The following is a 25,136-nucleotide window of genomic DNA, read 5'->3' as shown; positions in this document are numbered from 1 at the left end:
GGTGGCTTGGGACTGCGGCTCCCAAGCAGTTGTCTGCAGCTGTCTTGATTTCAACCCAGAGGATATCAGGTGTCTCCTCGTAAGGGCAGCTGCTGCAGTCTGTCTGTAACATGTGTGATCATATTCTGTGCCATTTCCCTGACATTTGGACCATGAAAACCTTCCTGGCAGCCTTGCTGGTATCAATAAGGCTGGAGAAATGCTGTCAAGGCACCTCACTGGGACCTGGGAATGCAGTGTGAAGGCAGTGCTGAAGTTCATTCCCACTGCAGCATTGGCCATCATCTGCTCCTTTCTCCCTCCTGCCCAGCTCCGTCCTCCGCAGGCTGCCCTGCATGGCTGCAATCCTCTGTCCCTCAGCAATTCTTCACAATTGGTGAGGGTTTGTCAAGAAATTCCTCTCCTGGCTGTATTCTTCTCTGTCCCTTGAGCCACCCAGGGATTAACCTTGCAGGAGATGACTCCATCCTCCTCGTGGTCATAGCTGTGCTGGTGTAAAAGTGAAACACACCACCAGGGAGTGAGGGCTCCTTGCCAGGCAGCTTTCCTCACAGCTGGATTAGAGTGACAAAGCACAACACACTTTGCATACTTACAGAGCAAAGAGGAGACCCAGGCTGGACGCTGGAGCCAGATTTAGTTCCCTCTGAAGGCTGCTTCTGGGTTCATGTTGGAGAAGTTGCTCACTCACGTTGCAGCTGTTTCATTGCTGCAGTTAGCTTGGGAATGTGTCCCCTTTGGTGGGTGGGAGATCTCCAAGCAGGTTGCTCCTGAGCAGCTCTGCAGCAGCGGTCAGCCAGGCACACGAATGCCTCATTCCCTAAAGTCTCCCTCTGTAACAATGAGCATTAAGAGATGGATTTGTGAAGATGTGTGCAAACTTTTCCTGAGCATTCATCATTGCTGCTGCACTTCTCAGCTGGTTTACAGGAGCACTGATTCACAAAATCCCAGCATGGTGGGGTTGGAAGGGACCTCTGGAGATCAATCTAAACCCCCTGCTAAAGCAGCTTGCAGCTTGCCCAGGATCACAATGCCCAGGGGGGGTTGGAAGCTCTCCACACAAGGACACTCCACAACCTCTCTGGCCAGCCTGCTCCAGGCCTCCAGCACCCTCACAACAAACAACTTTCTCCTCCTCTTCACATGCAACCTCCTGGCTTACACTTTGTGCCCCTTGCTGCCCTTTGTGCTGTCCCTGGGCACCACTGAGCAGAGTCTGGCCCCAGCCTCTTGCCCCCCACAGCTCCTTTAGCTCTTGCTGAGCATTGCTCAGCTCCCCTCTGGGGCTGCTCTTCTGCAGGCTCTCAGCCCCAGGGCTCTCAGCCTTTGCTCCTCACAGAGCTGCTCCAGGCCCCTCAGCAGCTTTGGAGCCCTTTGCAGTTACTCTGAGAGTTACTCAGCGTGGGTGCAGGGTGTGAGTACCTTCTCCCACTCTAACTTGAACATCAGTCTGAACATCTAACTTCTTGCACTCTCCTCAGGCCTTGCTTGAAAGAAGCCAAGGCCAATGAATGGTAGGGCTCAGTAAATTTCACTGTTCATTACTTGTCACTTCATTTCATTAATTGCCAGCATCTTCTTCACTCTCCACTTGAGCATTCAGAGCAGAGCTGCCTCCATTGGGGAGGGGACCCCCACTACCTCGCCTCCCTGCTTGCAGGCACGGGGGGCTTATGCCAGCTGCAGAGCTGAGAGGAGCTCTGTGCAGTGAGGAGCTGAAGGGCTGGGAAGCAGGGACAGGAATAACTGGAGCAGCACTGAGAGACAGCCAGGCCACGGCAGCCCTGCTGCGGCGCGGGAGGGCCAGGCAGCTCCGGGCGGGTCACGGGCCTGGGTGATGGCTGGGACCTGTCCCCTGTGGGCTGGCAGCTGCAGAGGAGGTCAGGAAGGCTGCTCTCCAGAGGCAGCAGGTACTTCTCTCTTGGTAAGAGCAGGCTCTGGCAGCTGGCAGAAGCTCACGCTGGGTCTTCTGTTTGCTTGTGGGAAAAAGAAGAGGCTGCATGTCCAGCCCTCGTGGCCACCTGGTAGCCACTGATGGACTGGAGATGGCCATCGTACCCTCACCCATCCCCAGGGGACAGCTCAATTGCTGGGCAAATTCCCAAGTGCTCCTGAGCTGGATGAAAATTACCTTGCTTTCAATTCAGGGAGCAGCTAATGGGCTGCTTCCCTCCCCAGACACTGCAGAAGGGGAAGGCAGTGCTTGGTACTGGGGACCAAGCTGCCAGGCAGCTGTCTTCTCCTCCAAGCAGCTCTGAACTAGGGACATAGCCTGTTGGGCTCTAACAACCCCATCCTGCTCTGACTGCAGTTGTATATTACCGGAGAAAAATCATTCCCAAGGAGAAAAAACAGAAAACCACCAGAAAATTATTATCTTCTGAGTTCTTTTCTAGCCTGGCCTCTGCATTCAGGTGCAAGGAGAACTGATGATGAGTTTTTCTCACCTAATTTGATGGGAATTGGAGGGTTTGAAATTGGCTAGCAGCCACCCAGAGCAACAGCAAATGAAAGAATCCCCTGATTAGTGTAAACCTGATGAGGAGCACAACTTGCACTGGAAACAAAGCAAAGTGGATTCGAGATCAAGTTTAAATAAAAGTGAAAACAGGAAAATAGCCAATTAAAAAGCCTAATGAAAGGAGAAAATATGATGACAGCAAGAAATGTAAAAGAGGCCTGATGGAGCATGTCCCACATTTGCACTCATCAAAGGTCTAGCTGATAGCAGCTTAACAGATACTTGTTCCTTTGGCTGTATCTGGGCTGCCCTGTGGTGGGGTTCAAAAGAGTGATTGTTCCCCAGGATAATTCAGGCACTGCTGTTTGGAAAGCAGCTCCAAGGAGAAGGAGCTGGGAGTGCTGGGGTACAACAGGTTCCCCATGAGGCAGCAATGTGCCCTGGTGGCCAAGAAGGCCAATGGGGTCCTGGGGTGCATGGAGAAGAGTGTGGCCAGCAGGGCAGGGGAGGTTCTACTCCCTCTCTACTCTGCCCTAGGGAGGCCACATCTGGAGTGCTGGATCCAATTCTGGGCTCCCCAGTTGAAGAGAGACAGAGAAGTGCTGGAGACGTTCCAGGGGAGGCTGCAAAGCTGCTGAGGGGCCTGGAGCAGCTCTGTGAGGAGCAAAGGCTGAGAGCCCTGGGGCTGAGAGCCTGCAGAAGAGCAGCCCCAGAGGGGAGCTGAGCAATGCTCAGCAAGAGCTAAAGGAGCTGTGGGGGGCAAGAGGCTGGGGCCAGACTCTGCTCAGTGGTGCCCAGGGCCAGCACAAGGGGCAGCAAGGGGGACAAAGTGGAAGCCAGGAGGTTGCATGTGAAGAGGAGGAGAAAGTTGTTTGTTGTGAGGGTGCTGGAGGCCTGGAGCAGGCTGGCCAGAGAGGTTGTGGAGTGTCCTTGTGTGGAGAGCTTCCAACCCCCCCTGGGCATTGTGCTCCTGGGCAAGCTGCTGTGGGTGCCCTGCTGGAGCAGGGCTTGGACTGGATGAGCTCCAGAGGTCCCTTCCAATGTTACCCTGCTGGGTTCTGGGATACTCCTTGATGGCAGAACCATGCAGGATATCTCCGTGTCGCAGTCAGCGCTCAGGGTCGCTCTCTCCCAGGACAATCAGCACCTTGGCAGAGTCCTTGCAAGACGTTCTCACCAGCTGTCCTCACAAGTAGCCCAGCCAAAGCGTGGCTTGAGATGGTCCCCTCTGGTGTGTTCTCCTGAGACACTGCCATTCCCCCTTTGCTTGCTGAAGGGAGGGTGTGGTGGGTGCAGGGCCGGGAGCTCCAGCTGTTCTCTGACAGAGGTGTGAGACGGCGCCGAGCTGCACAGCTACGGTTGTGCTTTATCTTTGCTTCTCTCTTTTATCCCTCTGGAACGTGGGTCCTAAAAATAGTGCCAGTTTGAACTGGCAGATGTTTCATTTGTCCTTTACCAGAGGACCAAAATTAGCCTCTCATTTGGCACCTAAATAAAGCAGCTCCGCTGCCTTCATGCGAACTTTGCAATTACTGTCTGCTGGAGTTGCACCATTCCGTGGGGTGTGCTGGGGAAGGTTGTCATGGAACAGATACCAGCACCTAAAAAACCACCAGACCTTGAAAGAGAGAGGAGGACAAACAAGAACCAGACCAACTGTTTTGTTTGGGGGGGGTTGATTTGACTTTGTTTTGGTTTCTTTTTTTTTTCCTTATCTGAAGCAGGTGGATTTGGTTTTGGGTTTCTTTTTTTCCCCCTAATGTAGGCTTTCATTTTAAAAACTAACAACAAAAAAAAAATAACAACAAAAAAGGCAAAAGTAACATGGAATTGCTCAGGGAGCTGCCTATTGTAAAGGTAAAGGGAAAAAAAAGAACCTACTAAAAGGCCAGCAATGGTTTCTCTAATTTCCAGAGCCAAATCTGCACCGAGCGCCTGAAGCTGGGTTAACAGTGGGACTCCCCAGGGGCAACAGAAAGATGTTATAATCAATTACCACATCATAACACTGATGTATGATAATTACTGAGTGTTCCTCCTGAGATAGTGCAGCATTTGGCTGGGATGCAGCTCTTTCATGGTCCACTGCCTGATTAATATGCAAATAATAGGCTGATTGCATGATGAATGCAGAAAATGAGTTCGCTGATAACGTGAGCACCGAAGCGGGAAGATGATAAATTACTTTTACTGACTGTCCTACATTAAGTACCCTTTCTCAACAATTTTATCACAAATTAAGTAAAGCAGGATGGAGAGATTATGAGGATGTGTAAAATAATGTACCTTAATAGCTCTGAGAATGTTGCTGCGTGCCACGGAAATGTCGTTTTGTTGCAGCGCTTTAGGCAGAGATCCGCCCCAAGAGGAGAGCGTTCGAGGTAGCCATGGGCAGGGTCACTCTTCTTTGGCTGCTTGCTTCATGGCTTCATAGCATCACAAAATAGATCTGGTTGGGAGAGAACTCAAAGATCAGCCAGGCCAACCCTCGACCCAGCACTAAACCATGTCCCTAAGAGCCAGGTCCATACAGTGCTTGAACACCCCTAGGGGTGGTGACTCCAGCACTGCCCTAGGCAGTCTGTTACAATGTCTGAGAGCCCTTTCAGTGCAGAAATACTTCCTGATATCAGCCTGAACCTCCCCTGGTGCAGCTTGGAACCATTTCCTCTGGTCCTATCTCTTGCCACCAAGGAGAAGAGGCTGCCCCCTCCTCGCTCCAACCTCCCTTCAGGGAGCTGTAGAGAGCAATGAGGTCTCCCCTCAGCCTCCCATGGTTTGAGTTGGAAGGGACCTTAAAGATCATCCAGTTCCAACCCCCTTGCCATGGACAGGGACACCTCCTACTAGTCTAGGCTGCCCAAGACCTCATCCAGCCTGGCCTAAGATGAAGACTAACCCCCCATGCTGTGATGTTAGATGGGAGCTCTCTGCTGAGGAAGGATGGCAGTTGTTAGCCTTGGATCTTGCCCATAGCAAATCAATGTCCATGCTGTGCAGTGCAGGAGCTGGATTTTAGTGCAGCACACAATGCACATGTTCTGCTTCATGCTGTCCTGTGGAGTGGAGTCTCCTCTGGAGAGCTTCCAAGCCCACCTGGGCATTGTGATCCTGAGCAAGCTGCTGTGGGTGCCCTGCTTTAGCAAGGGGTTGGGCTGGATGATCTCCCTTCCAACCCCTCCATGCTGGGGTTCTGGGATTCTGTGAGCAGTTGAAATGTTGAAGGAGGATATAGAAATACACTCAGGCTTACAACACAGGAGGACAACAAACAGTTGTAAGTGTGGTAACCCTTTCAAGTCAGTCTCTAACCATGAGGTCAGCAACAGCCCCATGAGCTGCTGCAGAACCTCCACTAATTCTGGTGCCCAGAAGGGATTCCTGACTCCATTTCCCAGAAGATGCCATGCCTGTATTTATTCTGATGGTACAAAACATGCAGCTGTGTGGGGCTGTGGCACCTTGATTGATTGCTTCCACGACATATTTGTTTTAATATTCAGAAAAGCTCTAATAAAGCTCCTGCACAGAGGATGCTTTAATGGGCAGGTTATTGAAAATATTTTCCATCAGTCCTTTCTAAATGTTTGTGTCTGACTAAGTTATGGAAAGACAGGAAAGGCAGAATATTAAGGACAGATTAGGAGAGCAGAGCAGTGGCTTTGAAAGCAGCCCTGATTTTACCATTAATCACCTAATTTAAGATCTGATTTCATTGTGGAGGAGGCTTTTTAATTGTTTAAAAGGGCTGTGCAAAACCAAACCTGAGCAAGCAGCACTCTTCAATGCAGAAGCTCTGCTGTGGCTCCAAGAGCTGTGTATGGGTAGGTAGCCATTTGAGGAGGTTCTCCAAAGGTGTTTCCTGTGTTGTTGACCTTTTCCGTAGACATCCTCTGCTGGCCAGTGAGGCTGGGGAAGGATTTGGGGCTGTTGGTTTGACCTGAGCATTGCTCTGATGCTTCACAGATCACAGACTGCATTAGGTTGGAAGGAACCCTCCAAGCTCATCTTGTCCAACCCCCCTGCAGCCAGCAGGGACACCTCCAACTCGAGCAGGCTGCCCAGGGCCAGATTGAGTCTGATCTTGAATGTCTTCAGGGATAAGGCCTCAGCCACATCTCTGCACAACCTGTTCCAGTGTCTCCCCACTCTCATTGTGCAGAACTTCCTTCTGATGTCCAACCTAATCTCCTCTGCCCCAGCTTCAAACCATTGCCCCTCATACCATCCCTCCAAGCTCTTCTAAATAGTCCCTGTCCAGCCTTTCTCTAGGTCCTCTTCAGATAATGAAATTGTATTGGGGTGGAAGGGACCTTTGAAGGTCACCTAGTACAACCCCTCAAATGTTTCTGATTGTCTATATCCAGCTAAAAAAAATTCCCAACTTCTTTCCCCACCTCCTTTCATTTGCTGTAAAATAGTGCTTAAAACCATGGCTGTGTGGAGACCTCCTGCTTCCCTGCAGACCATTTCAAAAACATCCCTTCCTGCTGCTGCTTTATCAGCTGGTGTGGTTGTGTTAGTGCCTGCTGGGTCTGTTCCGAAGTCCAACAGACCTCAGTGCAGCTCCTCATTTGAATTGATTAACTCCAGCTCACAGAACCCCAGCATGGAGGGGTTGGAAGGGACCTCTGGAGCTCATCCAGTCCAAGCCCTGCTCCAGCAGGGCACCCACAGCAGCTTGCCCAGGAGCACAATGCCCAGGGGTGGTTGGAAGCTCTCCACACAAGGACACTCCACAACCTCTCTGGGCAGCCTGCTCCAGGCCTCCAGCACCCTCACAACGAACAACTTTCTCCTCCTCTTCACATGCAACCTCCTGGCTTCCACTTTGTGCCTGTTAGGCCTTCATGTGACTGGGGCACACATTGTGCAGAACAGGACTTTCCAGCTCCTGAGGCGGTTTGCCTCAGTGGGGCACAACACAGCTCTTGGAGAGCAGAAGACAGCAGGTGTGGGCTCCAGGCGTGTGTGTGAGGGGTGCCAGGATGTCCATGCCCTCTACAGTGGGCAGAGAAAGAGCTGTGAGCTCCAAGTGATGACACTGGCATGCTCCATGTGACAAAGGGAGGAAAATCTGAGCTGCTGAAAGCTTGTGAGCTGAGGAGGACATCTCCTGCCCTGGTCCCTTGCTGCCTGCTGGCCAGTCTGAGCAAGCCAGCCAGGGCTGTGCCTGCTGACAGCTGGGTGGGATGGCCCTGGGCACAGGACATTTCCATTGTCACTCCACAAGCAGCACTTAACTCACAAGGCTGCACTAGGACTCTCCTCCTTGTGCAGGCTGCCACAAAAGCTCATCCTTTCCTAGTGGGCTTGCCCTGCAAGGAGGTCAGGCATTGGGGCATCCACATTCTGCTCTTAACCCCTTCCACCCATTTTGTGTTGCAGAGGTTTGGCAGCAGGTGGCTGCTGCAAATCAAGTTCTCAGGTCTGGATCCTTCAGGCACTTGGGACAGCAAAATCATGTTCAGTGCAGGCAAAACTGCAGGCAAAGGTTGGAGCCAGGACAGGGAATACCTTAAAACTGATGTTGCTGCCAGTTCTTGGCTGTGAGAAGTCACAGCCTCAGCAGAGGTTTGGGCTCTGCAGTGATGGGATCTGGGCTGTGAGAGGTCACAGCCCCAGCTGAGGTTTGGGCTCTGCAGTGGTGGGATCTGGGCTGTGAGAGGTCACAGCCCCAGCTGAGGTTTGGGTTCTGCAGTGATGGGATCTGGGCTGTGAGAAGTCACAACCTCAGCAGAGGTTTGGGCTCTGCAGTGATGGGATCTGGGCTGTGAGAAGTCACAACCTCAGCAGAGGTTTGGGCTCTGCAGTGATGGGATCTGGGCTGTGAGAAGTCACAACCTCAGCAGAGGTTTGGGCTCTGCAGTGGTGGGATCTGGGCTGTGAGAGGTCACAACCTCAGCAGAGGTTTGGGCTCTGCAGTGATGGGATCTGGGCTGTGAGAGGTCACAGCCCCAGCTGAGGTTTGGGCTCTGCAGTGGGATTTCCAAGGCTGAGGCACTTGTGGTTGCACATCCATTGAAAGGAGATTGGGTTGCCCTACTTAAGTACTTGTAACTCTCCAGCTGTAAATCTTTCTTCATCAGTCTATCACCAGTTCCCAGCTTACTTTCTCTTTTCTGAACTTCTGATTTCTCCAGCTTCTTCCTGGTTTCTGGAATGTCTGGAAAACCCATGGTTTTAATGCTAACATAATGATTGAAAATACAACCTAAAGCTGCAGCAATGCCTTGTAGTCCTCTAACAATAGAATCACAGAATGGCAGGGGTTGGAAATGACCTCCAGAGACCGTGGAGTCCAACCCCCCTTCCAGAGCAGGATTACGCAGGGCAGATCACACAGGAACAGATCCAGGCAGGTTTTGGAAGTTTCCAGAGAAGGAGACTCCACAACCTCTCTGGGTAGCCTGCTCCAGGGCTCCAGCACCCTCACACCAAAGCAGTTTCTCCTCTTGTTGAGGTGGAACCTCCTGGGCTCTAGCATACAGCCCTTGCTCCTTGTCCTGTCGCTGGGTACCACCAAAAAGAGCCTGGCCCCTTCATCTTGACACCCACTCCTCTGATACTTATAGACAGAAGCAGGCTTTTCTCAAGTCCTTCTAACACTTCTCCTGATCACTCAGATAGTTTGATGTGCCCCTGTCACTTAACCTGTCCTCACATGCGAAGTGGGGACCTTTATTTACAGCCTTTCCCCAGAGATTTGTGAGTCCAGCAGAGCTGGATTCCTCCCCTCCTCGCTCAGCACAGACATCTCCATGCTCTTGTAAAGGGGTTTTCTTCTTAGCCCTGCCACATCCCCACATCCATAGAAAATTTCCCTCTGGGCCAAGACCCAAAAGAACATTTTCCCCAAAGTTCCAACTTTTGCAAAGGAAATAAACAAACAAACAAAATCTCCCCACAGTGCAGACCTCAGATGGGAACGACCACAAGTGCATGGACCTGCAGCTGGGCACTGTGGTGTGTGCAGGCTGGGGGGTTGTGAGCTCCCTGCATGGAGCTGGGGCAGGCTGTAGCTGCAGGGAGGAGCCACAGTTGTTTGCTCATTTCCTCACTTCAGTTAAGTCATAGAATCATAGAAAGGGTTGGGTTGGAAGGGATCTCCAAAGCTCATCCAGTCCAACCCCCTGCACTCAGCAGGGACATCCTCCACTAGATCAGGTTGCTCAGAGCCTTGTCCAGCCTCACCTTCAATATCTCCAGGGATGGAGCCTCAACTCCCTCCCTGGGCAGCCTGTTCCAGTGTCCCACTACCCTCATGGTGCAGAACTTGTTCCTAAGATCAAGAACTTGTTCCCAGCATCGAGTGTGAGACCCTTTGCTCTCAGGCAACCTGCCAGCCCTGCTGCCATCCATGTCTGCATGAGGAGGTGAACACAGGCCCTTCAGTAGCAAATGCTCTTTCAGGAGGTTGCTGAGAAGTCTCCTGTTCACATCTCTCTGCTTTCCTCTCCCTTTATTTGCTGCAAAGGGAGCAGGCAGCCCACAGGAGGCTTCACTGCCTCGTGGCTGTGCTGCACGCAGGACGCGGCCGCTCTCCCCTCTCCTCCACGAGGAACTCGGAGGAGTTTGGCAGGGAGCTGAAGCCTGAGCTTTGGCCACGAGGAAAAGCGGTGGATGAAAGGCAGGGAAATGCTGTTTGGGTTGTGGTCGGAATGTCACAGAGTTCCCTGTCATTATGGGTTAGCAGCTTGTCCTTCCAGAGGCGCAGTTCGCCTTGTGGCACGCCAGCAGTAAAAATGTCACTTGCAATAATGACTTTTTGGGGGAAATGCTTGCTGACTGCCTCCCTTCAAGCTGTTTTTTACACAGTGGGGAGATAATAAGAAATGACTTTATCCTGACTGCTCAAATGAACACTAAATGGAATTTAGGTTATTATTACTGCAAGAGAGAGGGCTGCGGATTGGAATTTAAATAGCAGAGCAGCTTCAACTACAGAGATTTGTCTCTGGAAATTACAGTGGAGCTGCCTCTCAATCCACTCTGCTCCACCAGTCCAGGCAGCTGCTGTGTGCCTGCTGTCTTTAGACTATCATATTTTTCATAATCCCTTTAGAGGCCCCTGAATACCTTCTGTGCCTTGCATGGTCCTCCTTAACTTCCCCACAATGAGCACCTCACTCCCTGTGAGTCCTGTCTGCAGCTGCTTAGCCAGGCTGGGGGCAGCAGCAGAGCTTGGGCAGCTGCTTCTCCTCAGCAGTTGCTGAGCTGCAGAGGTGCACTCAGAGTGCTCCACAGCTGCTGGAGCTTGTGAACTCAGATGCTCTCCTTCAAACCTTCCCTCTGAACTTCTGCTGCAAAGCCAGCATGGTGCCAGCGCTGCAGGAGCTGAAGCAAGGGTTGAGCCAAACCTGCAGCTCTCCAAACACCCTCGAGGAGCTCCAGTGGTGCTGGCAGGCAGCAGCAGAGTGCCTCTGGGGCTGGTGAAACAGGATCCCTGTCTCAACACTGCTCCCTCATCTGCATCCCTCTGTGGAGGGGGCTGCAGCTGGGACTGGTGTCAGGTCATGTAGCCCTCTCTGCTGCTCTGGGGAGGTTGTCTCAGGTGCCACCTGCAAGTGCATCTGAGGTGTCCTGAGCTCCAGAAGGAGGATCCAGCTGCAGCGTGCAGTGGATCTGAGCTGCAGCAGTGCTTGTGTCTGGAAGGCCTTGCTAGATGCTTCCTGTGCTCAGAAGAGGTCCTCCACATCCCAAATGGTCCTTCTTGACCAGAGCCCTGCAGTTTGGCAGAACGTAGTTGAATGCCTGGGCCTGCTGAGTTTGTGCAGCTGAGGGGGGGATGCCTGCAGTGCTGCAGGAGGGCAGCACCATGCAGCCTGGGGTTCCTGACACCCCACAGGGATTTGGTCACACTGGGATGGTAGAAGCTGACCAGAACTTGCAGAGAAATGTGCCAGGCTGACTCTGTGCTCAGGGGAGTGTTTCCAGGTACTTTGTAGGCCACCTGTGGGATGATCATAGTCCAGAATGTTCTACAGGCAGGATCTGGTGTTGGGGACCTGACAAATGCTAAGTTCAGGAACAAACCACAACCAGTCAGCTGAGACTGGAACTCTTCTCTCAGGCTTCCACACATGTTCCAAAACACTGTCATGATGGAGGCTATGGGGAACATGGGACCAAACCATCTTTTGGCTTCATCCATTCTGCCAAGGAATCCCAGAATCCCAGCATGGTGGCATTGGAAGGGACCTCTAGAGATCAGCCAATCCAAACCCCTGCTCAAGCAGGGCACCCACAGCAGCTTCCCCAGGATCACAGTGCTTGCCCAGGGGGGTTTGGAAGCTCTCCACACAAGGACACTCCACAACCTCTCTGGGCAGCCTGCTCCAGGCCTCCAGCACCCTCACAACAAACAACTTTCTCCTCCTCTTCACATGCAGCCTCCTGGCTTCCACTTTGTGCCCCTTCCCCCTTCTGCTCTCCCTGTTCTCCAGACCCTTCCCCAGCTTTGTTGTCCTTCTCTGGACAACCTCCAGTCCCTCAATGTCCTTCTTGGAGTGAGAGACCCAAAACCGAATCCAGAATGCAAGTAGAGGCCTCACCAGTGCCCAGCACAGGGCACTGCCCTGGTCCTGCTGGCCACACCATTGCTGATCTAGACCAGGCTGCTGGTGGCCTTCTTGGCACACTCTGGCTCATCTTCAGCTGCTGGCAACCAGCACCTCCAGGTCCTTTTCCACCAGGCAGTTTCCAGCCACTCTGCCCTCACCCTGGAGCATTCATGGAGTCGTTGTGACCCAAGTGCTAGATCTGGCTGTTGGAGGCTTTGCAGATTACAGGTCCTGCTGTGGTCCAGCTATGCACTCTCATTGACAAGGGATCTCCTCCTCCTTGTTGAACATCACTCTTAAGTTGATGCTGTTCTTCCCTGCAGCCTGGGCATCAAAAAGCATTTTGAAGGAAGAAGCTTTCATGTTGTTGTTTTTGCTTGTTCAGTTGCTGCCTTTGAAATCTCCAGCTGTGTTTTCCAGATATCCTGGATTTGTTTCTTTGGCCTGTGAGGAACCAGAGATCAATGAATGCAGACAAGGAATCTCTCAAAGCAGGAGAAGGTGGCTGTGGGTTGCCAGGGGAAGCTGTTGCAGTGGCTGCCTTCCATCACCCCTCTCTTCTGGCAGCAGTGACTCAGACTCTAAATGTCTACTGGATTCTTTTAAGTAGATTACCAGGAACTGTTTCATAGAATCATAGAATGGCTTAGGCTGGAAGGGACCCCAGACATCATCTACTCCTATTCAAGAGTCTTTCTACCCTTGTACTGAAGAACTTCTTCCTCAGCTCCAGTCTAACCCTGCTCTCCCTCAGCTTCAAACCATTCTTCCTTCTCCTGTCTCCAGACACCTTCAGGAAATTCCCTCTGCAGCCTTCCTGCAGGATCCCTTCAGCTATTGGAAGGCAGCTCTAAGGTCCCCGTGGAGTCTTCTCTTCTCCAGGCTGAACGCCCCCAGCTCCCTCAGCCTGTCCTCACAGCAGAGCTGCTCCACCTCTGGATCATCTTTGTGGCCTCCTCTGGACTCACTCCAGCAGCTCTGTGTGCTTCTCATGCTGGGGTCACCAGAACTGGAGGCAGTATTCGGGGTGGGGTCTCAGCAGAGCAGAGTCAAGGGGCAGAATCCCTTCTCTTGACCTTTTTGCACCATTGTGCATCATTTGATCATTGAATTGACCTCTCCAAATAATAGATCTTTTCCCCAAATGTTGGAATGTTTTCCCATGAGGGAAAAAAAGTGCTCCAGAGGAATGAGGAAGCTTTTTGGAGTTGTTTGTAGCACATGTGCAGAGTGCCTCAGCTGTAACCACTCTTACACTTGCCTTTTGCTGGGGGGATAAAGAGCAATTTGTCATCTGCACTGCCTTCCAAAATTGGAATCATTGAATTGTTAGGGTTGGAAGGGACCTCAAGGCTCATCCAGTTCCAACCCCCCTGCCATGGGCAGGGACACCTCACACTACAGCAGGTTGCTCACAGCCACCTCCAGCCTGGCTGCAAAAACCTCCAGGGATGAGGCTTCCACCACCTCCCTGGGCAACCTGTGCCAGGCTCTCACCACCCTCATGGGGAAGAATTTCTTCCTAGCATCCAATGTGAATCAGGTCCAGAGAATCCTACCTTTTGAAGTAAATAAGCAGCAGCTTGGCCTTAAAAATGAAAATGAAGGAAGCTCTGCTCTGCCATTGCAGAAATCAAGAAGCTAATACACGAGCAGTGCAGAGCACCTGGGTGATGGATGGTGATGATGATGAAGATTCCCTCTGCTGTTTACATCCTCAGGCTGGACAGGGGAAGGAGAGGGAGAAGGAAACCTTGGGAAAAGCTTTTGTTTAGGCCTGTGTGGTTGAGGGGGGCTGCTGGGGGGTGCTTGGGGTTGGGGTTTTTCATGAGTGTCTGGCACAGCGTGGGGCTGAGGAACTGTTGCAGGGAATTTGCAGCTGCTCCAGTTTCTGGGGAAGATTTGTGTGAGCTGGCACAGGGGGACAGAAGGGGAGGCAAAGCTGAAGGAGTGCAGTTTATTAGCTAGGCAGCCATAATTTTGACCTTGCTGTGGGTTAAGGGACACAGACCTGAGAAGAAATCTGTTTATCATGGAGGGAATTGGTGGCATCCCTGACAGAGTACAGTGAACAAGATGGATGAGCTGCCAGGCTGGGCCCTCGCATGGGTGAGTCAGGGCAGATTTACTGTGCAGCTCCTCTGCTGCTCCTGATGCACAAACAGCATTTGCTGGGCTTTGAATTCAGTTGTGAGCTGACCTGGGGTGAGCCGAGAGGAGAAATAAGATTTGTAGGATCCTTATGGCCTTCAAGATTTCTCTGCCCCTTGCTTTCTGCCTGCCTCTTTTGCATCTCTGCAAGCACTAAGAAAAAGGCCAACTGCTTGGTTTGAGTAGAGGAACTTTGTGTAAGAGTGTGGCAGGGAAATGCAGCCTTGTGAAAGCTGCTCTGCAGTTCACACCACAACTGATCACAGAACCATGGAGTGGTGGGGGCTGGAAGGGACCTCTGGAGATCATCCAGTCCAAGCCCCTGCCAGAGCAGGGTCACCCAAGGCAGCTCACACTGGAACACATCCAGGTGGGTTTGGAAAGTCACCAGAGAAGGAGACTCCACAACCTCTCTGGGCAGCCTGCTCCAGGCCTCCAGCAGCCTCACAGTGACAAAGTTTTCCCTTCTGTTCCCTTGGAACCTCCTCTGCTCCAGCTTGCCCCCAGTGCCCCTTGTGCTGTCCTTGGGCATCACTGAGAATCCAATCTGTGAATCCCAAAGAATCTATTCTGTGCACCCTGCTTCATCTGAACCCTGCTTTTACTTATGTAGGGTTTTCCTTCAGTGTCTGAGATGTGATTTGTCACAAGCTGCCCCTTCTGTATGGATTTGGCAATATTCTGGGTAACAAACTCAAAAACAAGGTGACATTTGCTACTGGCCATTGCTGTGGTAGTGATAGGACCCAATGGGACAGAGTGAGCTGCTCTCATGGGTGTGCTCAGGAGAACAGCTCTGGTAGAGGGGCTGGCTTTGATGTAAGCTCCAGAGAAAGGCCACCAAGATGATCAGAGGACTGGAGCACCTCTGCTGTGAAGACAGGCTGGGAGAGTTGGAGATGTTCAGCCTGGAGAAGAGAAGGCTCCAGGGCTTAGAGCTGCATTTCAGTATCTGAAGGGGACCTACAGGGGACTGTGCAGAGGGGCTTCTACTGACTTAACACTGGAGCAGAGCAGATTCAGGTTGGACATCAGGAGGAAGTTCTGCACGGTGAGGCTGGTGAAATACTGAAACAGACTGCCCAGAGAGGTGGCTGAGGCTTCATCCCTGGAGACATTCAATGTGGCCCTGGGCAGCCTGCTCTAGTTAGAGGTGTCTCTGCTGGCTGCAGGGGGGTTGGACAAGATGACCTTGGAGGGTCCCTTCCAACCCAATGCAATCTGTGAAGCTGTGAAGTTGTAGGCTGCCCTCAGCCTTGTGCAGCTGAGAGCATTGTCAGCTACCTGCAGAGATGTGGAGTCAGATCCACTGCTGTGTGAACCAGAGATGTATGTGATTGACTGTGCCGGGTAGTGAGACACCAGGCAGTGAGGAGGAGGAGGAGGCAGCAGCCCCACTGGAATGGGGAAGAACTGTGGATGGAGAAATCCCAGGTGCTCCTTGTTCTCCTAAACCACGTTGCCTACATGTTGGTGCTTTAGGAAACGTTCAGGCTGTACTCTTCGAGGCCTGGATTTTGTGTCCAAGCTCAGCAGGTGCATTCTGTGGGATAGAAAGGGGCAGACAGTAGGGGAAGCAACATCCTGTGCAGAGCCTGTTGTTAGCAGGTGGTTCTGTAAACTTGGTTTTGAACAGCAGGGCATGGGAACAGATCTGGGTGTCCCCTGCTCCACTGGCTGTCTTTATAGAATCATAGAATGGTCTGGGTTAGAAGAGATCTCCAAAGCTCATCCAGTCCAATCCCCTACACTCAGCAGGAGCATCCTCCTCTAGATCAGGTTTCTCAGGGCCTTGTCCAGCCTGACTTTGGATATCTCCAGGAATGGAGTCTCAACTCCCTCCCTGGACAACCTGTTGCAGTGTTCCAGCAGCCTCCTGGTGCAGAACTTGTTCCTCACATCCAACCTAATCCTGTTCTTCTCTCATTTCAAACCATTGGTCCTCATGGTGGATCCTCAAACACATTAATTAATACAACACAAATCACAAACTACATTTTAATGTTGTTCTTTCTGAGCAGAGAGAAGTGGCAAAAGGGGATGTGGGTGATAAGAAGGGAAATGGAATCGAGGACCCTCTGGAGATACAAAGTTGTTTCAGTGACTCTACAGAAGGGTGGCTGAGTTTCTTGGGAGGCACAGAAGGAGCCTTAAACTGCTCTGTAGGAGATTTCAAAGCATCCTTAGAGGAAAGTGTCATGGAAAGCAAACTTGTGTGAGATTTCCTGACCAAGAGATTTCTTGCAAACCTCCAGACTTCACTTGTCCCTGATTTTTATTTGTGTTCTCTACCAGTTGTCTTTAGAAGAAAGCAGAGATGAATCAAGATAAAATTAGACCAAAATTCTGAGCTTAAAAAGAGGCTTTTTAGTAATCCAAGTCATACCAAGGAGCATTTTGCATACTTAGGCATTTCTTGAAGTAGGTAGAATATAAATGAGAAGGAAAGTTAAATATCCTGCAATCAAAACATTCCAATCATGCTCAAGTGGGGCCTTGTTTTTTTGTTTTTTTGTTTTTTTTCTGCTTTTAATTACAGAAAGCACTCCAAAGACCTCTGCCAGTTGCAGTCCTGCTCCTGAATCTCCCATGAGTTCCAGTGAGTCAGTGAAAAGCCTGACAGAGCTGGTGCAGCAGCCCTGTCCCAACATAGACACCAGCAAGGAGGGCAAAGCCCTGGAGCCCAGCGAGCCGCCTGCCTCTGAGTCCCAGTCCAGCACCCCCCTGCCGCTCTCTGGCCACTCAGCACTCAGCATTCAGGAGCTGGTGGCCATGTCCCCTGAGCTGGACACCTATGGCATCACCAAGAGGGTCAAGGAGGTGCTAACGGACAACAACCTGGGTGAGTCTCTGCGTTCTCTGCCCTGCCCCAGGCAGCGTGGCTGTGGGCATGTCCTGATCTCTGAGCTGGGTTTCATGAGGTGTTTGCAAGCAGTCCTCTCTCCTCAGCTTTGGTCTTTGCTGAAAAGATTTTTGATTTCTTTTTAAACTGCTAGGGAAAAAAATCCTTTCAGATTGTCACCTTCAGGTTGCTTAAAATCCCATCGTGCCCTTGCTGCTCTTAAGCTCTGCTCTTGGCTCCCTGGCCAGGCCCTGCTCCCACCTGCCCAGACACTCTCCAGCAGACTGTCAAGAAGTCCAAAACCCCAAAGGCAGTGAGATGTCCCCATAAAAAAGGCTTTCCCCATGCTTAGAGACTCAAGGCCCCCCCAGCACTATAGGCAGGGGTGAAGTAGAGGAGTCCAGTAAGATGTGCACCAGAAGCAAGGGCACAGCCTGCCTGTAGAGCTAGGAGGGGGAGTTGAGGCTCAGCTGAGGTGTAGGTGAACCTGTGGGTAAGTGTGGGGGGGCATTCAGTTACTTGGTTTAGAGATAGGCAAAGCTAAGGCTGCTTTGGCTCCCAGATGAGTTTTGGGGTGTCAGGTAAAGTGTCATGTTGAGAAGGCTAAACATTTGCAATAGGCAAAGGGAGTAATCTGATCTGAATAAGGAAAATCCACATTTAATACTGTCTCCAAGGCACCAGTTCCTCCTGTGCTTAGCACTTGCTTCCCTCACAAGGTATTGGGAAACCTTCCAGAGTCTTTTACAGTCTCCAGAGGGAAGGCAGGAAGGCTGCCCCAGGGCTACCTGCAGGAGCTTCTGGGGCTTGGTATGGGATTGATCTCACCTGCCTTTAGGTGTTCAAAGCAGGTGGCTGGGAGGGCTGGGAGGAATCACTCTGCAAGGTACCAGCTTCTCTTCATTCACTGCAGGTGGCACCAAACAGATTAGATTTAGACTGGTGATGATGCTCAGGTGAGAGTTCCACCCCTGGCACTCAGTGTTAGGAGCGTGTCAGGGAAAACTCCTGCTGGGAGGTGTCCCTGCCCATGGCAGAGGGGTTGGAACTGGATGATCTTCAAGGTCCCTTCCAACCCAACCTATTCCAGGAATCTATGATTTTAGTATGTAGAGAAGCTTTTTTCCAGCTAGCTACAAAATACCAAGGGTCTTATCTTAGTGGGGGATATTTAGGGGGAAAACTCCAGAGCTGGGGGAGGTTGCAAGTTCTCATTTAACATCATTAGGGACAAAAAAGAGAACCTGTTCCTTAGTGTGGCCTCGGTGTTCCACTGAGCCCAGCAGAGTCACTTGCTGGTGCACTGTGGATGGTAGTGACATGTTCAGTGGAGATACTGTTGAGCTAAAGCCCCAGGTCCCAGGTTGAAGCCCCTGGGTTTGGGGCAGAATGCTGTTGAGTGCTGTACCTGCTCTGGTATTCCAGAGAGGTTTGGAAAAGTTTGGGGTTTTTTTGGTTCATATTTGCTTTGATGCCATTTTTACTTAGTCTTTTTTATTTCCCATGGTTTTTGTTTTCCTACAGTGTGGCTGACAAGCCTAAAAAGCAGCAGAAGAGCCAGGAAATGTGCCCCAAACTCTGCATTAGGTGTGGAACCAGTTTCAATGTCTCATTTTGTGCCCTCAGTGTGCTAGTGCACCAGATTGAGTTGGTGTCTTGGGCCACAGGGCCCAGGCAGGTCTTAGGCAGCTGCTGGTGGCTGAGTTGTTCCAGTCTCACCCACCAGTAAAAGACCACAGCTGTGCCAACCCATTCAGGATGTGCTGGGTGGGGCTTTTGGGCCTGTAGCACCCCTTCAGCAGTCACCATGTTAGCACAGGGTGCTTGCAGCATTGCTGAGATGTTGCTGGTATTCCCAGCCCCAAATGTCAGAGTTTTAGCAATGATTCCTGATGGGGTATGCATATCCTAAAGAGAAAAGTAAATGCAGGGAGCTCCTGAAGGGTTGCAGGGGTGGGGGATGTTGCAGCAAGGACCAGAACTAGCCATGAAAGCAGCTTTATTTGCCAGAAGTCTTATCCATAGGTGGGAACAGGCATGAAGGAGGTTGGGGTGACCCATGAGGAGAATTAGCAGGAGATTTAGGAAACCTGTGCTTAAAAACACTCCAGTGGTGGAGTGGTACACTGCCACCTCCTGAGAAGGAATTCTGACACATCCCCAGCAGCTCAGGAGTCTTTCGGGTCTTTTATCCCATCCTGCCCTATCCTGGCATCCACTGACTGCCACAGACATCTTCAGCTTTGTTCTTAGCACCTGGAGAACTGGATATTCCCTCCCTCCACATTGGTACTGTTGAGTTTTGAGGCTGTAGTTTGAGGTTCACTTCCTTGAGCAGCACTGCTGGTACCCCAGCTGGGCTACTTGTTCCCCACCCTTTGGCAAACTAGTGCCTGTTCAGGTGAAGGGATAGTTGTTCCCAATCAAAAGAGGCCACTTGAGCCTTGCTGTTTGGTTTGACTGAGCCCAGCTCCCTGCTCCAGTTTCCTGTGCAGCCACCTGGGCAGTGGCAGTGGTCACGCTGGCCCTGCACAGCAGCTCTTGGAGCTCTCCCATCACTGCATCACAGCCTGGGGAGAACCTGGGCTTAGAGACCAGGGGGAGCCTGAAAAGGCAATGATTTACAAAGGCAAATGCAAGGATGTTTTTTCAATAGCTGTCTGGTCTTGCTGATAGCTGGCAGGTGTCAAGGCAAAAGGATGAGGCCTCACTGGTGTTTGTAAATGTAAAGACAACCAGGGGGAAGGTTAACTCCTCAATACCCATGAGCTCAAACTGGCCCTGAGTTACTTCTTTTGTTTGGTTTTTCCTGATAGTGAGGATGGTGGAAAATCCTTTATTAGATAGGAACTTGAAAATTCTTATTAGATAGGAACTTGAGTGCATTGTGAATATAAGTTTCCTTCAGCCTGTAAGTACCCATTTCAGGGGCAGACTCTTAGTCCTATTGCCCCTTTCCACCTTTCATTATCTCAGCTGCTTCCTCCAAAAGCTTTGCAGCCCCACCTGCCCTGTGCATCTGAATGGGATGTTCTCCAGCTTCTACCTGGCCCCATATTCCCTCCTCTCCCCATACAGGCAGAAGAAGAGAAATCAGCAGGGCACAGGTCTTGGTGTGTTTGTAAAGAGGAGGAGGAGATCCATGGAGTTAAGCACAGGGCATGTGTCTGTAGAGCAGGGATTTCCCACTACCTGTTTGTGTCAGGATCAGGTGAGGCTGTGAAGGTGCTTTTGCCAGTACAGGTGTGTGGAGCTGCAGAGTTCTGCACCTTCTACTGCACAGCTGTAGGACAAGCCCTCATGTGTCTGCCTTGTCCCTCAGGGACCTCTTTGTTGCCACTGGCTAAGGCTGGTAGGAGGTGAAGCAAAAGCATCCTGCTGTGTGTTAGTGAGGGCATTCAACAGCCACAGATCAGACACATGACCCTGAGGCCTAAACTTGGTTGGCATGGAAAGATCTTGGGGTTCCCTTGAAGATACATGAGAGCTGTGCTTCTATCAGACAGCACCAGCAGGGACCCAGATGACTCCAGTCTCTGTCTTGACACAAAAGCTGTTGCTCATCAAGGCAGCTAAGTTTGGGAAGAGCAGCAAAGTGAAGGGGGTTAGCAAACCAGCTCTGTGGCTGGGTTTGAGCTGCACAGGCATTGTCCACACTCCTTGAAAAGGCAGCTCTTCACCCTGCAAAACTGGGGTTAGCAGTGCCCCTGCAGCTGTTGGACACTGGACAGCACACCCAGCTGCTACCCTGCATGTTGAAAGAGAACTGGAACTGGGTGTTCTTAACCAAAAGTACTGTAGAGGCTGCAAAAACAGCTGTAGTGCTGCACAATGGGATTAGCTGCAGCTGGTGAGGCACAGGTAGAGCACCACAGGTAGGACAGCACAGCAAACACGTGCAGAGGTCTTTGAGGACACTTAAATGACCACTGCTGAACAGGGGGGGTTGCACTGGTCTCGGCTCATTGACTGCTGGAAATGTTTGACTTGTCCTGTTAGGAGGAAGCTGTTGCCCTGCCCTCCTGCAGAAGAGCTGAGCAGCCTCACTGCTCTCCCCAGCTGCCTGCTGAGCTGACAGTTCAGTTCATTTTCAGTCCCACTCAGTGTGTCTTGTGCACACTGCTTCACCAGTCCCCAAAGGTGCTGAGCTCCCCTCTTTGCCACAGGACTAAACAAAAGTTCAGTATTTACACTTCTAGCGGGGGGCAGAGCTTTCATTCTTCTGAGTGGTCCTTTCTCGGGGGGGAGAGTGTTTCAAGCAGTTGTGAAGTAAGAAGCAGTGCTGAAGGGTCTGGTAGATGTGTGCTCTGTCTTTGGAGTGACCTCAGCTCCTGGCTGAATGACTTCATGCCCTTTTCCATCTCGCATTAGGTCAGCGCTTGTTCGGGGAGACAATCCTAGGGCTAACACAAGGCTCTGTCTCAGACCTCCTGGCTCGCCCCAAGCCCTGGCACAAGCTGAGTCTGAAGGGAAGAGAACCCTTTGTGCGCATGCAGCTGTGGCTGAACGACCCCAACAACGTGGAGAAGCTGATGGATATGAAGAGGATGGAGAAAAAAGGTAACTGCCAGAGGGCTGCTGGCTCATGGCCTTTGTTACTGCAGAGGGGACCCTGGAGTTTGTAATGCTCCCTAAATGGTAGAGAGGCAGCACTGATCCAGTCACAGGCTCACAGGGCCATAGGGGTTGGAAGGGACCTCTGGAGATCTTCCAGTCCAAAGCCCCTGCCAGAGCAGGACCATAGAATCCAGCACAGGTCACACAGGAACACATCCAGATGGGGCTGGAAAGGCTCCAGAGAAGGAGACTCCACAACCTCTCTGGGCAGCCTGTTCCAGTGCTCTGTGAGCCTCACAGTGAAGAAGTTCCTCCTCATGGAAACTCCTGTGCTGGAGTTTCCATCCATTGCCCTTTGTCCTGTCCCAGGGCACAAGTGAGCAGAGGCTGTCCCTGTCCCTTCCTTTCTGACCCCCAGCCCTCAGCTATTGATAGACATTGATCAGATCCCTCTCAGCCTTCTCCTCTCCAGACTGCACAGCCCCAGGGCTCTCAGCCTCCTCTTCCCAGGCAGTGCTCCAGGCACTTCAGCATCCTTGGAGCCCTCCCTTGGACTCTCTCCAGCAGATCCCTGTCCCTCCTGAACTGGGGAGCTCAGAACTGGATGCAATATTCCAGGTGTGTCCTCACCAGGGCAGAGTAGAGGGGAAGGAGAACCTCCCTGGCTCTGCTGGACACACTCCTCTGAATGCAGCCCAGGATCCCATTGGTCTTCTGGGCCACCAGGGCACATTGCTGCCCCATGGACAACTTGCTCTCTACAAGGACCTCATGGCAGCTATTTCATAGCTTTATTTGATGCTAGCTCAAACAGATACATCCCCAACAATAATGAAAAATCAAAAAAAGCCAAACAGAAAACCAACCCCAAGCTCAGAATATTCACCAGCTGTGGTGAAATAATTGCTGTATTCTGCTGTAGATTAATTACTGAGGCCCTTACCAAATGAGAAATGTGAGCTGGGGAGCTGCCTTTGGGTTCTCAGTTAATAGTGCTGCAGCTGGCCACAGATGTTGGCCTGGAAGAACTGGGCAGGATCATCGGTGCAGGACTGACAAGAAGCTCAATCAAGATTCCTGTGAGATTCTCCTGCCAGTCCTGCACTGATGGTCCCTAGGAGGAAAGAAAGATGCAGGCTTTATAAAAGGGTGGTTGAGAAGAGTTAAATTTGTAGCCTTTATAGGGGTGGGATAAGGTGGTTGTGTTACTGCATGCTCCAGTGAGGTCAGCAGTGTGGAGCTGTGAGAGCTCCAAGGTGTTACTGGTATCATGGTAGGGAGCAGAGACTGAAAATGTGTTTTAAATGCATTACTAAGAGGCAGTGGTTACCCAGAGCCCTGGTTTCAGGGTGTTTGTGTGACTTTGACAGGCTGAGGGAGCTGGGGCTGTTCAGCCTGGAGAAGAGAAGGCTCCAGGGGACCTCAGAGCAGCCTTCCAGTACCTGAAGGGGCTACAAGAAGGCTGCAGAGGGACTGCTCCCAAAGGCCTGCAGGGACAGGGCCAGGGGCAATGGTTTGAAATGAGAGCAGAGCAGATTGAGATTGGATGTGAGGAACAAGTTCTGCACCAGGAGGCTGCTGGAACACTGCAAGAGGTTGCCCAGGGAGGTGGTTGTGGCCCCATCCCTGGAGATATTGAAGGTGAAGCTGGACAAGACTCTGAGCAACCTGATCTAGTGGAGGATGTCCCTGCTGAGTGCAGGGGGTTGGACTGGATGAGCTTTGGAGGTCCCTTCCCACCCAACCCATTCTATGATTGCATTATTATCCACAATTCATGCTAAGACCATGCCCTGCCTTGGATTACAGGAGTTACTGAGATGTGAATTCCTGCTTAAAAGCTGTGATTTCCCCAGCAGCTCCCTCACTGCAGTTTTTAATGTAATCACCAAGTTCTTGATCAAATGTGCTAATGCTTCCAGGACATCAGTCAACAGCCATGCTTTCAGTGCACACCATTAGTGCTGTCTGTAATAGTACCATTAAGGGATAGCTCCAGAGATGTGTGTCCTTAATTAGCTAACTGCTGCTAATGCCAGCCTAGGAGCCTTGGAAAGTCACACAGACACCCTGAAACCAGGGCTCTGGGTAACCACTGCCTTTAATAATGCATTTAAAATACAAAGAGTAGGAGAAATTCAGAATATGTGATCCCTGCTAAGATCCCAGAATGGTTTGGGTTGGAAGGGACCTCCAAAGCTCATCCAGTCCAACCCCCTGCACTCAGCAGGGACATCCTCCACTGGATCAGGTTGCTCAGAGCCTTGTCCAGCCTCACCCTCAATACCTCCAGGGATGGGGCCACAACCACCTCCCTGGGCAGCCTGTTGCAGAGTTCCAGCAGCCTCCTGGTGCAGAACTTGTTCCTCACATCCAATCTCAGTCTGCTCTGCTCTCATTTCAAACCATTGCCCCTGGTCCTGTCCCTGCAGGCCTTTGGGAACAGTCCCTCTGCAGCCTTCTTGTAGCCTCCACTCAGGTACTGGCAGGCTGCTATTAGGTGTCCCTGGGGCCCTCTCTTCTCCAGGTTGATCTTCCATGGGGAGTGAAATCCTCTTGGGTTTCTCACTTAGAATTGTAAAGCAAAGGAAGCTGTGATGGGTTTTCCTGTCTGAGAAACATGGCAGGAATAAAATTGTCAACTAGCTGGAGCTTTATAGCCTCAGAGAGAATATCAGCCATAATGCAGGCAAAGAACATAAAAATCATTCCAAAGTGGTGCTGACAGTATCCTTTCAAAACTCTTTTTCTGAACTGGATTCTTATCAAATGCTCTGCAATCCAAATGCTCTGTAGATGGCACCTGAATAGAGATAAGGCCACAAATCACCCAGGTTCTGTGCTCAGCTCCTCAGCTGTGTAAGTGCTGTCCTCCTAGCAGAGCTCTCTAGAGTGAGTTCAGCCCTGGATTTCCTGTGGAATCCTTTCCTGCAGGTGAGGATCCTGTGGTTTAACCTTTTCAATGGCTCAAGAGCCATGGGAAGGATTTCACTTTCCCCTCAGCTAATGGCAGTTAAAGACCAAAGCCACTGTGCCACCTGTGAGACATTATTATCAATTATCTCTCTGCCACATTTTATTAAGGGAGTAAATTAATAATGATGATACAGGTGAGCTGCATATATTTTTTTCCCCCCATGTTCTGAGGTTTGTGCTGTAAATGTCCACTTTAGGGGGTTCTGAATATTTGCAAAGTGCATTAACCAACGTCTTAGAGCAAGCCGATTTGTACTCAATAGGCTGAGACACCCTCCACCCTTTGCTGCTTTGGAATCATAGAATCACAGAATTGTCAGAGTTGGAAGGGACCTCAAGGGTCACCCAGTTCCAACCCCTCACACTAGAGCAGGTTGCTCACAGCCACATCCAGCCTGGCTGCAAAAACCTCCAGGGATGAGGCTTCCACCACCTCCCTGGGCAACCTGTGCCAGTCTCTCACCACCCTCATGAGGAAGAACTTCTTCCTAACATCCAGTCTGAGAGTTTGTTCCTCTTTCCTCCAGCCTCCTGCTGGTACCATCACACTCCTCACTGAGCAGTGCTGCAGCCTGCTGTCAGG

At 51.3% G+C, this 25,136-nt stretch overlaps 1 protein-coding gene across 6 annotated transcripts in view; it reads left to right on the top strand.

Annotated features, from left to right (window-relative positions):
- Nucleotides 1-25,136, top strand: part of CUX1 (cut like homeobox 1) — a 384,575-nt gene that overhangs the window by 298,357 nt on the left and 61,082 nt on the right. Inside the window, exons 21-22 of one of the 6 annotated variants that reach the window (XM_054394422.1) lie at nucleotides 16,718-17,020; nucleotides 21,392-21,580. The exons of the other annotated variants lie outside the window; for them this stretch is intronic. Of the exons in view, the coding sequence (XP_054250397.1) occupies nucleotides 16,718-17,020; nucleotides 21,392-21,580 (492 nt within the window). The remainder of the gene's footprint in view (nucleotides 1-16,717; nucleotides 17,021-21,391; nucleotides 21,581-25,136) is intronic. 6 annotated transcript variants of the gene reach the window in all.

The sequence above is a fragment of the Indicator indicator genome, chromosome 30 (assembly GCF_027791375.1).
Source record: "Indicator indicator isolate 239-I01 chromosome 30, UM_Iind_1.1, whole genome shotgun sequence".
Classification (NCBI taxonomy): Eukaryota; Metazoa; Chordata; class Aves; order Piciformes; family Indicatoridae; genus Indicator; species Indicator indicator.
The sequence above is the reverse complement of the archived record's forward strand: the minus strand, read 5'-3'. Positions and strand labels throughout refer to the sequence as shown.